We start from the raw sequence: 12,530 nt of genomic DNA, 5'->3' as shown, positions 1-12,530 counted from the left end.
TATTCGGATAAAATCTATATAGGAGACAACATTTCCGTAATTAAGAGCTTTCTGGATAACAGGTTTCTGGATAAAGCATCCCATATTTGTACTAACATTTTTTAGTTTCAATTCTTCTCTTTCATCTGTTATTACATTAATGGATATGATGAAAATTGATTTAATGTCAGTACTGACAGAGGTTTACATTCTGTGGCGAATACACTAATAAGCTTATACAACTCGTAAGCTTACAACTGTAGTGGGCAGTTACTCACAAGTTGGTAAAATTATCACATTCATCAATTTAACTGGCAGAAGAGAATCATAAATAGAAGAGAAAATGTCTATGAAGGACATATTGAATGTATTAAACAGATCTTTTGTAGTGTAATATGTAGGAAAATGGACAATGATGTTGAGGTTCATGTGTATAAAGAACTGGCTGAATGCTGCAAGTGATACATACTCTGATTGGACTGATGTTCTAGGGGTTAATACTGGGTCTACTCTTGTTTGGTTTGTGACTTGGAAGAAGTCATTAAGTGCAGTGAATCTTGCAAATGACAAAATGTATTCAATAAATACCTTTCTTGCAGGGAGAAATAGACAAACTGGCAATCTGGGTATCAAAATCGCAGATCAAAATCAATGCAGATAAATGTAAGATTATGCATCTTGGGGTTGGTAAAAAAAAATCATCAAAAGTGGTTTAGACTTAAAGGGTGAGAGTGTAATTCTTCCCTTTATAAAGGACCAGTCTGACACTTTCTATAGCATACTTCCCAATTGTCCTGTTTTTAGAGGGACAGTCCCTCTCTTGACAGCTCAACCCACAGTCCCTCATTTGAACTGGAAAGTCCTGTTTTCTCTGCATTGAACAGCCAGAAAAAGAAACAAAGTTTCTAACTTAATTGGCTTTTGGCCCAGAACAGCCACAGCAGCTGATAAGATACATTTGTAATGATTTCAAGATAAGGAAACAAGTAATTATAATTTGTAAAATGAACATGGTAATTAGGAGGTGTGGCCACAATAATGGGTGTGGTCAAAAAATGCCGCGCTCTGCTCGGCAACTTTTTTCTCCCTCTTTTTATTTTCAAAATGTTGGGAGGTATGCTATAGTACAAAACAAAGGAATGTTTTGTACGTATTCCTGGGGGGTTGCCGTGCCCTCTACACTGTGCACCGGGCTCAAACTGCCAAACTGTGAGGAGAGTGTGCGCTGCTTCATCCGAGTTCCTGCAGGTATGCTATAGTACCTGTACATAGTGTAGTTCTGGTCCCTAGAACAAAGAGAGGTATGTGATGTGATTATACACTATGGGGGTTATTTATCAAAGGTCGAATTTTACATAGTTACATAGTTAAATTGGGTTGAAAAAAGACAAAGTCCATCAAGTTCAACCCCTCCAAATGAAAACTCAGCATCCATACACACCCCTCCATACCCTCACATAAATTTTAGATACCCATCAGGGTCCGAACTAGGGGTAGGCAGGAGAGGCACGTGCCTAGGGCACAATCAAGTGGGGGCACCAAGAACGTACCTCTTTCTTCAGCCTTCCCCTTGTCCCTTTCTCTCCCACCGGCACTTTCTTCCCCCTTAACTAATTAAAATATTTCCGGCATGCGCAGTTTATGCCACAGTTCCTGACACACGCAGTTTCTGACGTGCACGCATGTGCACTTCTGGCCGTGCGCGCATGCACACTCGAAGTCCTGCGCGCAAGGGGGCAAAGAGGGCTGCCGGGTTGCCTTGGGCGCCCGGCTGGCTTGGCCCGGCCCTGATACCCATATCTATTATGGATGCACTGAATCCACTTTGGATTCGGCCGAACCCCCGAATCCTTCACGAAAGATTCGGCCAAATACCGAACCGAATCCAAATCATATGCAAATTAGGGGTGGGAAAGGGGAAAACATTTTTACTTCCATGTTTTGTGACAAATTTGCATATGCAAATTAGGATTCGGTTCGGCCTGGCAGAAGGATTGAATCCTGCTGAAAAAGGCCCAAAAAATTGATCTTTGACTCAAAAACTCTCACAAGTGTCCCTTATGAATAGAACACATCTATCATACAAAGCAATTTGTTTGAAGTAAGGATAGTAAAGTTGTGTCAGAAATAGTTATAACGTACTGGTATATCCAATAGATACAGTAGAGTCAAAACACCTTTCAAGTTAACATCTGATTGTGAACATATCAAAAAGACCCTGCGTTTTGATCATTAATGAACCAAAAACACATTTTATTTGTCTGTATTTTAGGCACTGGAGGGGAGTTGGCACTGGCACAAGGCCAAGGAGGCCGCTAGCTGGGTGGCCATTAGAGGGATTCAAATTCAATTAATTCACACTCAATCCACTTTTTTTTTTTACGGTTCTGAGATACACTGTATAATATTAACAGCATTGATCTTACCTGTCCTGCAAACAGCCCACAGACTCCAATTATACAGAGGATATTGAAAACAGCTGAGCCAACAATAGTTCCAACACCCACGTCTCCCTTTGTGATAAATACCCCTGCAATACAGATTTGGAGATTAACATTTCTTTCATTTGTTTTTAGCATGGAACACCATTTCATTGTATTAAGCAAAACACAAGAATCCTACTGTGCAGTGCCCTGTTTCTCATTATTTCACATGCAAAAATGATTAATTACAGGAAATGATATCAATTTGCAGTTGTTATATTGCATAATTTTTATGCAAGAAAATAACACAATAAAATTCAGGACATTGCTCATTTTGAGGAAAGGCCCCTTTCTGTACAGCTGTTTTTAACGTATACAATTTCTTCAATTTGTTCCAAATATTTTATGTTTATGTAACGTCCACTTGATCTTCCCTAGTAGGAGACACACTGCAGAGGAAACGTGGTACATAATCCTTAAACTGGCCACAGAATAGGAAACGGTAGTACTGGTCACCTTTTGTGATTTCAAATAAACTGCCTACCATTTGCTTATCTGTCAGCCCTCCAAAAACGAAGGGGATTATTTATCAAAGGTCGAATTTTAGACTTATGTGATCTCGCAACTCGAATGGGAGCTTATTAATGAAAAAACTTGAACGTCTAAAATTCGATTGAATGTTAACGACCTGAAAACTTGAATCGAATTCTAATGGAATTCAAATGCAACTTGAATCGAGTTTTCCTCCGAAAAAAACTTGAATGTCAAGAAGGCTATTAACATCCTCAAATGGGTCAAAGGACCTTTGCCATTGACTTCTACATGAACTCTGCAGGTTTTAGATGGCCACCTAATGAATTTGAGTTGTTTCCAGGGTAGGGGGATGATAAATCTCAAATTCGAATTTGAATTCAAATTTGACAATTGTTAGTTTTGACCAAAAAATCAACTCGAAAAATTTGAATTTACCATTCAAACCTTAGGGTAAGGGCACACCTGCCGATTCGGGGGGGGTTTAATCGTCCGGTGACTAATCGCTTCCCCAAAACGCCAGGTATGCCCTTACCCGTAGCAAATCTGAACAGATTCTAATCAGTCACATCAGTCAATCCATTAAGTCACTAATCACAGTCATCAACCAAAAAGGCTATTTTTGCTTAGTTTACATTTGTTTACAAAATAGAAAGGGATTGATCAATGCACATTCCCTGGTCCCCTGTTTCATATCTGTGTCCATGTGGCCAGACCTGCTATCCAAAATGCTCGGGACCTGGGGTTTTCCGTATAAGGAGTCTTTCCGTAATTTGATCTCCATACCTTAGTCTGCTTAAAATACATATATAGAGGCACATTTATCAAGGGTTCAATTTCGAATTCATGTGAATTTTTTTAAACTCCCTGAAATTCGAATATACTTGAAATTCGACTGAGGTGTTATTTAAGAAAAAAATTGAATATCTAAAACTCAAATTTTACCGACCCAAAAAATTTAATTGAATCCGAACAAAAAAACTCGAATGTCAGGAAGGCTACAAACAACTCCAAATTGGTCAATGCACCTCTCCCACACAAAAATGGAGTGCTCACCTCAGACAATATATCCTTTCGGATCAGGTACTTCTAGCAGTATTCGATCACACCTGCCACGGATCCAAACCTCAATTGTAGAAATCCAATATACTGCAGCACACTGTAATTTGTGTAAAATTTGAAGGTGTACTTTATTGGCTTGAGAAAGGGTCCTGCGAGGCCCGAAACGTTGCCACATGTCTGTTCGTATTTGAGCCAATAAAGTACACCTTCAAATTTTACACAAATTACAGTGTGCTGCAGTATATTGGATTTCTACAATGCACCTCTCCCAGTGACTTATACATGAATTCGGCAGGTTTTAGGTGGAAAATAGTCGAATTCAAATTTTTAAAGGGCTACAGTATGATAAATCTTGAAAATCTAGTTAGAATTTTTTTTAAAAAACGTGAATCGAGTTTGCATACGTAATTCCCTTGTCAAATTTGACAGTTTTGACCATAAAAAAATGTAAAAATTCAAATTCTAATTTTCAATTTGACCCTTAATACTGTATATCTGCCCCTAAAATCTGAAAATAACCCAATAGGATTGCTTTGCCTCTAGTAAGGATTAATTATATCTTAGTTAGGATCAAATAAAAGGTACTGTTTTATTATTAGAGAGAAAACGGGAATCATTTTCAAAAATGGTAGGAAAGTTTATTGTGCTAAACCCTTTGTTGCGGTACATGATAAGTAATTTCTGATTCTGTACAAGTGAACCAGGAATAAAATGTATGGAAACCAGGAATAAATGTATGGAAATACGTCTGGTTTTTTCATTCTCTCGGCTATGTCGAGGTGCATGCCCCCATTTCTAACTAATAATCAGTACATAGTGTACAGATCTCTATCCCTGATAGTTATCTCTGCAGCAATTTGCTCGGTTCTAGTGATGGGAGTAATGATTGCAATATGGCCCAAGCTAATCAATTCCTTTTGGTGTAACAGTGACTGTACAGTAGAACACCGTAGCATTATATTTATCAGCCTGATTTGGGAGCCCACATGATCCAAGGGAGATTTATGTAGTTTTCCTTTCTATAAACCATGTAACACCTTTCAATCACTTTTAAAAAATGATTTAAACATAATGAGACCGTTTAAATCTATGTAAAAACCACAAAATGCAGAATGTTCTAGTGCTTACAGTGCAACGACCTGCGTGTGTTTTTAATCATGTTCTGTACATAATTCAGAAACAGTGTTCAGATAGCATACACAATAATACTCAACCATGTGTTTATTTTCAGTGGTAATACCATTTTGGAACCGAGTTCCTGCACTCGTTCATCCAGGCTCCAGCTCTTTCTCTGCAGAATAATGTTCATGGCTTTGTGACTGAGAAGGAATCGTTCCAATTAACAAGAACGTGGTATCAATTCATTTCTTGGAACAGTGTTTTTACAAAGTTTCTGGCGTGTTTAACCCATTGAGTGTCAGTGCGTTACACCCACTGAGTGTCTGTTATCCAGAAACTGATTGTCAAGAAAGCTCCATACCCATAGACTCCTTGTAATTAAATCATTCAAAATTGTAAAATTCCTTTATATTTGTAGTAAGAAAACAGTACCTTGTATTTGATCCTAACTAAGGTATAATTAATCCTTATTATAGTCAAAACAATCTTTTTAGGTTTCATTAATGATTAAATGATTTTTTATTTAGGTAGCATAAGGTATGGAGATCCAAATCCGGTAAACCCCAGTTCCCGAGCATTCTGGATAACAGGTCCCATACCTGTACTTTTTTTTGATGTTTGATGATTAACCCAGAGTTACAGTACGGTGTTTCCTCCAAGCTGTGTACTTTTTATATACATTATTTCAGCTGCAGCATTGATTTTATTTTTTATAAAAAACAGTCAATAAATATTCCTTTAATATAATGATATTTGGGATGATAGAAACACCCAGTTTAAATGGATCGATGTACAACTGTAATACGTTCACAAATATCGAAAGCGAGTGTAATTCTAAGCTAAATAACAATATAAATGAATGAAGCTTTTTCAGTGTTTTATAGTTATGATTCATATTCCCTTTTCTAAAAATCATATTACTAAGACAAAGGCTTTAGGCAGGTAGTGGCTATTCCAAGGTTGTGTGCAATATTTAAATATACATAGCTAAGCACAATTCTGTTTATTCATTCAGCATTCATTCTCCACTCATTTCCCAATCTCCATGCCCACTCACTACCAACTCAATCCTCTTCCTATACACCTAATCTCATCTTCGCACCCTTTCTACAGTTTGTCTGCTCCTTCTGCAATCTGTGCCCTCTCAGCTTTTTTCTCATTCTATTATCCAATGTTCATGCCTCTACAGCCCCACCTTGTTACATAATGTTTTTTTATATTGAGCTTGCATTAATTAAAGCACCTTATACATCAAAAGTGGAAACTTCTCCTGACTGGATGCTTCTCAGTGGTGAATTCTCTTGCTTCTGTAGTTTAATTTTGGAGGCCTACTTTTGAATCTTACTATTGGAGAGGTTATTTGGATTGGACACGGATATTTTCAGAAAAAAAAAGATTTTTACTTCGAATCGAAGTAGAAGTAAATTCGAAGTCGTAGTATCCTATTCGATGGTCGAAGTATCCAAAAAATTACTTTGAAATTCGAACTTTTTGTACTTCTAAAATTCACTCTTAGTAAATCTGCCCCTAAGTGTTAATGCGTTAGCTATAGTAGTATTCTGATTTGAGAGCCTCACTTAGTCCTGCGCGGGTCCATTTTTTGGGACCCGTACCTGCAACCCAGACCCGCAACCCGCATTCTTACCTGCTTGGAACCGCTACCCGACCTGACCCGCAAGTACCTTATCCGTAACCCGGACCCACGACCCACTGACCATCAAGAATCAATCAAGTGCTGTCATTGTAAACTGGAACTGACATCATTGGAAGTAGACGTGATCAGAAAAAAAGGCGTAAAACCGGAAGTGCTGTCATTGTAAACAGGAAGTAGACATCATCGGAAGTAGACGTGACCAGAAAAAAGGAGTACATATCGATATTGAGAAGACCCACGGCACGGCCTGCTACCTGCAAACCCGCAGAACCGCCGACCGTCGTCTTTACCCGCACCCGGAACTTCTACCCGCAGGGTACCGCAGGTTTTTGCGGGTAACCACCGGGTACCCGACCCCTTGCAGGACTCTACACTCACTACAGTTGAGTTTTTTTTAGATAGCATGCAGAATGTTTCTGGGGGGTCAGGCCAAGGAGAACGTGAATGGCAGGAAAAAAGTCCTTGCAGAGAATGAAGGATCATACCATATGTGCTAGAATAACACTGCAAACTTTCAAACCTCCCAGGAATCAAGATGGAATCAAGTTTTCTCCAGAGATGCTCTGAAGTACAACTGGTAGGCAGTAATAGCTTCTGTTCATTAGGTATTCAAGGCAAGAGGTTAGAGAAATGATTGCCTCTGGGAAGGTTGCATAGAGGAAATGAGAGTAGACAAGACAGGGTCTCATCAATACAATGTTTTATCGCAGATGTCATGGACAGTCTTTTGATTGAAGCACTGTTATATGTGGTCATTTCCCTTTCAGTGCTTTTCAGTCAGTATGTATTTTCTACCACTGGATCCTGTAGTTGATGTTGGCTTATAATAAAGAATCAAACCTAATCCAAAATATATGATGAGTTTAATCACTTTCTGAAAAATAAATTTTCTCTTAGGAAGTGAGCAAGATCTGTTATGTACATAGGAACTTAAAGGGGCACAGTAGTCTGTAGTGGGGATCAATCTCACTCCTCTTATCCCTTGACTTTGTGCACCTTTATTTCTCTATGTGTGCATGTCTCCCTGTCTCTGCATATCTCTTTTTGATTGTCTTTTTATCCATGTTTCTTTGTCTCTGTGCGCATATCTGTGTACATCTCTGTATGCATGTCTCATACCTTCTCTCATTTTCTTTTCTATGCATCTTCCTCTCTATACTTGTTTGTGAATATTCTCAAGTTTACTTTCTGCCTCACTTTGTATGCTTTTGTGTGTGCAACGCTATTGAGGCATGCCTCTATTGATGTATATTACACAAAGTGCAAAGGGCATATAATGCATTGTTACGGATGATACACCTCCCTGCTCATCATAGAAATGCAGGAGAGGTCTTCCTATCAGCAACCTGTCAGTAACAGGGAAGATACCAACATACACAATATATCATTCAAAAATCTATAAGTGTAAATTGCCATTCTTAGATTGGGGTTAGGACTGTAATTACTTGCACACCTACTATTACTGCAAGAATGGGTTTCAAGTCCACTATTAGATTCTGTTTTATGGAAATGTTGGTATTCCGCACCTTCTAACAAATTGCCAGCACTAGTTCAGAGTCCAAAATAGGGCCAATATAGATGTGCTGACAACTCTTATGTATGGAAAAATGGACTAGTACCGAGAAAGAAGGAACTACTGAAGAGAGTATATGGGTTGCAGTAATTACGGTGGTTATTGTTGTAAAAAGGAACAGCGGACAGACCATTTAATAGAGTATCAAATCCTTAAGTAAAAATCACTTCAGGCATTATATCCAATATGGTGTGCAAAAAAAGTTAACTATCACTTTGTCCTCTCAGAGGCACCTAATGATAAATGGCCTATTCCCTAGCCATTGTGTAACGTAACACCTTATACTGGAAAAGAGCAATTATCCAGATGAAAAGTCTATAGGGGTGCAGTAAGGATGTTAACGGTCAATCTGTCGTATGCCAATATTCTACATGAATATCCACCATTCAGCCTCCCTCTGAGATGCTGTCCCCCCACAATTTTGCTTGCTATTAATGTGCCCAAGCGATGGAGCTAAACAAATGATGCACGTTACCCCCGTGAAGGCTTTCGCAAAGGCAAATGGTGCAGTAATCTTGAGATATTTACATCATAGTGGTTGCACGGATTGGTTGTGGGTCATCACGTGGTCAGCAGACCTTGCTCCGGACTCAGCTGCGTCACATATTAGATTCACTTAACCACCAAATGAACGTGCCCAGCCAGTAAGCATTTCCCAAACCATTTGATGCAAGTGCAATTTAATATTTTGTGTTACCAGCATGCACTTGACTGTAACAAAATGCAGCAAACAACATTACCCTTCCATATGGGACAGCATTTCTCTCTCTATCAAAGTTGGCAGAGCACAAAAACCAGAACATTCACACTTGACCACATGACAATACTAAATTCTCAGCATGCTCAGAAGTTATTGGTTCCCAAGGATATGCACTATACATGACATAGAGAACCACCCAGAATTCTACACGTGCAGTACATATGTGAGACACGCTGCAGGGCTACCATCTCACATCAACTAAATAAGTGTTCCAGAGATCGTGACTTTAAATCCAAAATCCTGTTCTGGCTATTTAACAAGGAGCCTTGCAGCTGTCAGACACACATACAACATTTCTCAGCTGACTTTCTCACTTCTCTAAGTGCTTTTTTTTGCATAGACAGGAGACCTGGGGCCATCAACTTGTCAAATGAGGAGGCTTGAGGCTGTACTTCAGCAGAACAACTGGGAGATTGGGCATTTTTTTTTGGGCATTCGAAATGAATGTCTGATTCTCCATTTAAGACATGGATTTCTTAAAGGACAAGGAAAGGGTCCCATAAGGATGCCATCTGTCCTTGTCATTCTCCTCTGCTATATTTCAGTTCTCTCCCTTCAGCGTATACAAAACACATGTGTACATTTAGAAAAAGTCCCATGATTCATCTTGATTTCACCAAGACCAAGACTCTTGGTCATGCGCAGTCCGTTAAAGTAATAGTCATTGTATGTACGTTGGCAATCCTCAGGAGTGTGCCTTTGATTTCAAGAGAAACTTTTTAGAAGTGCTTGTGTCCAGGGGGAGGAATATTCTTGGCGTATGCACATTTAATTTGCCAGCGCCATCTTATTGATGTCACTTTAAATGAGAATTCAACCCTTTAATAAAAAAATCCCGTACCCCATACACCATGTAGACCCCCCCTCCCTCCAGCGTTACTGCCCCCCCCCCGGGGAAATGCCCCATACTTTATACTTACCCATTGGCACAGATTCTGGCATCGGAGTTCCACACAGCCATCTTCCGGGTCTTCGTCTTCTTCCATCGCTTTGGCAATTTTCCTGAGTTTCGGAGCATGCGCAGTTGTTGCAAACCGGCAAATTGCTCCAACTGCCCATGCACCGACATGCCGATCACTCAGCTTGCCAAAGACCTGGAGGATGGCTGTGTGGAGCTCCGATGCTAGAATCTGCACCGAGGGGCAAGTATAAAGTATGGGGCATTTCCCCAGGGGAGGGGGCAGTTAGGCTGGGGGGGGGAGGAAGGAGGGGGGTCTACATGGGGTACGGGGTTTTTTTTTCATTAAAGGGTTGAATTCTCCTTTAAAGAATATGGCAAGTAAGAAGAACTAGCGTAAACTTCAAGCAGACACTACTTGAGACAGCATTTTCTGGAAAAATTAATTCAGGTAGACCAAGGGGCCCTCTATTAGATAAGCACAAAAGCGTCAAAAGCCTTTCCTTTTCCTTTAACTCCAGTATTAAAGGTTTGACATGACAGCACAACTACACATCTTAATATTGATATTCAGGACCAACCTGCCCTGAATTTACATTCAAGGTTAAGTATACTGTCAGTGGCGTAACTATATGTCACTGGGCCCCACAGCAAATTCAATCTAGGGCCCCAAAATATTGATAAGGTGGCCTATTCTTGGCTATTAATTAGGGCCTCACTGGGCCCCCTATTCTACTCTACAGGGTCTGCTTCCTCTGTATTTACGCCCCTGTATACTGTGTAGGTTTGCCGACCCTTTTAAAATCAGACACATATGTTTAAAGTCTACATGCTGCTATGATGCAAAGTAACTAGCGCAGTCAATCTAAATTTCAAGCAAATGAATTTAGCACTATATGTCTGGTTTTCTAACAGGATGAGGTTCTACATACCAGGGACCTCTGGAGGTGAGCAACTTAAAAGTGTTTCCTTTACAACAAAGCCTCTAATATGCAACAGACATTTTAAATATCAACCAGAGTGTTTTATAGGTGCAAAGAGGATGTAGTGGCAACCTAAAGCGTGATCTAGTGGAAGGAACAACAAAATGTATCCAGATTGCTGTAAAACCGCTCTACTTACTATTCTAGAGCTATTTTGGTCATATCAGTATGCATAATGGATTTCTGCACACACACACACGTGATACAAGGCAAACAGAGACAGCCTTGAGCAGTGTCCCTTTCAGTAGTTAAAATTATTTATCATACCTATTACAGATGTAAAAAGCTCTGGGGCAGAGCTGCCAGCTGCCATGAAAGTAGCTCCTGCCACATCTTCACTTAGTTGTAACCTCTGCAAAGAAAATAAAAAGATAGATCATTTCCACACAAAGGACAAGGGCAGCATTGTTAGCTGTAGTTGATATGATTAAATTCTATTTCATATTTAGGGAATGTGTAGAGGTATTTATAGCAGGAGCTACAGAAAGGGTAGAGAAATTTAATTTCAGCTTTTTAATACCTTAGCTTAGGGTGAAGACAAACAGAACTACTAGTAGCAGCTACTTGTCATGGCTACAAAATAGACAATAGTGATAATTGGCTTTGCTAATATACTATGTGTTTTTTTAGCAGAGGCAATTCTCAATATTGCCTTTGTTTTTAGCCATTTTGTAGCCACAACAAGTAGTTGCTACTAGTAGCTCCAGAGCTACTAGTAAAAGATACTTGTTGTGACTACAAAATACCCTGCCAATATTGACAATACTCTTCTTAAACACATGTAGTGTCTTAGCAAAGTCAGTGACGACTATTGTCTATTTTTTAGCCTTGAAAAGTAGCTGCTACTAATAGCTCTGTGTGTTTTCACCCTTAGGGCTACCATAGACACGGCACTTTATCGCCCATGGGGAATCTCCTTTCACGTTATTATTAAAGAACCTGAAAAAATACCTGCCTCTCTGCATTCATTTGAATCACCCCATGCCACAATCCTGGGTAATTGTCAATACCTACTTCTGCATTTAAAGGTGATAACCAGGGATCATGTAAGGTGCTTTACATGTGGCAATTCAATTAATGCGGAAGGGCTGGTATTTCAGGAGCTTATTGTACGCAGGAGAGGAGATTTCTCATGGCTGATAAAGTTCCTTGTCTGTCATTGCTCTTAAGGTTGGGGCAGTCGCCCAAAGTTTCCCCGTGAGGCAACTTTGGAAATCAAAGCGCCGCGAGTGCATTAGCGCAGGCGATTCTTCATTGAAGCAGACGGAAGGCAGACGGAAGGCAGTTCGAATCCGAACTCTGCCCGTCTTGCCAAACCCTTATAGGGATTGTTTACTTTACCCCAGGGTGCAAGTGCTAGAGCATTAAGAGTAGATAAAAGGTACAAGTGCACAAATCTTAGGGCAGAGACACACAGGAAGATTCTGGGAGATTTTCTTTGCCCGACGACTAATCGCCTCTTCTTCGGGCGACTAATCTCCCGATGGGTAGAATCTGAATTGCCGGCGGGATGGCAGTCAGAGCGATTCGTTTTCTGAGTCGCCCAAA

The 12,530-nt window shown here is 39.9% G+C and overlaps 1 protein-coding gene across 1 annotated transcript in view; it reads right to left on the bottom strand.

The window, feature by feature from the left end:
- The window catches only part of LOC108716110 (sodium/potassium/calcium exchanger 3), a 222,768-nt gene that overhangs the window by 60,481 nt on the left and 149,757 nt on the right, over positions 1 to 12,530 (bottom strand). The window contains exons 5-6 of the mRNA XM_041562667.1: positions 11,250 to 11,334; positions 2,406 to 2,509 (exon numbers count right to left, since the gene is read on the bottom strand). Of these exons, the coding sequence (XP_041418601.1) occupies positions 2,406 to 2,509; positions 11,250 to 11,334 (189 nt within the window). The remainder of the gene's footprint in view (positions 1 to 2,405; positions 2,510 to 11,249; positions 11,335 to 12,530) is intronic.

Source organism: Xenopus laevis, chromosome 5L, assembly GCF_017654675.1.
Source record: "Xenopus laevis strain J_2021 chromosome 5L, Xenopus_laevis_v10.1, whole genome shotgun sequence".
Classification (NCBI taxonomy): domain Eukaryota; kingdom Metazoa; phylum Chordata; class Amphibia; order Anura; family Pipidae; genus Xenopus; species Xenopus laevis.
This window is presented reverse-complemented; position numbering and strand designations above follow the sequence as displayed.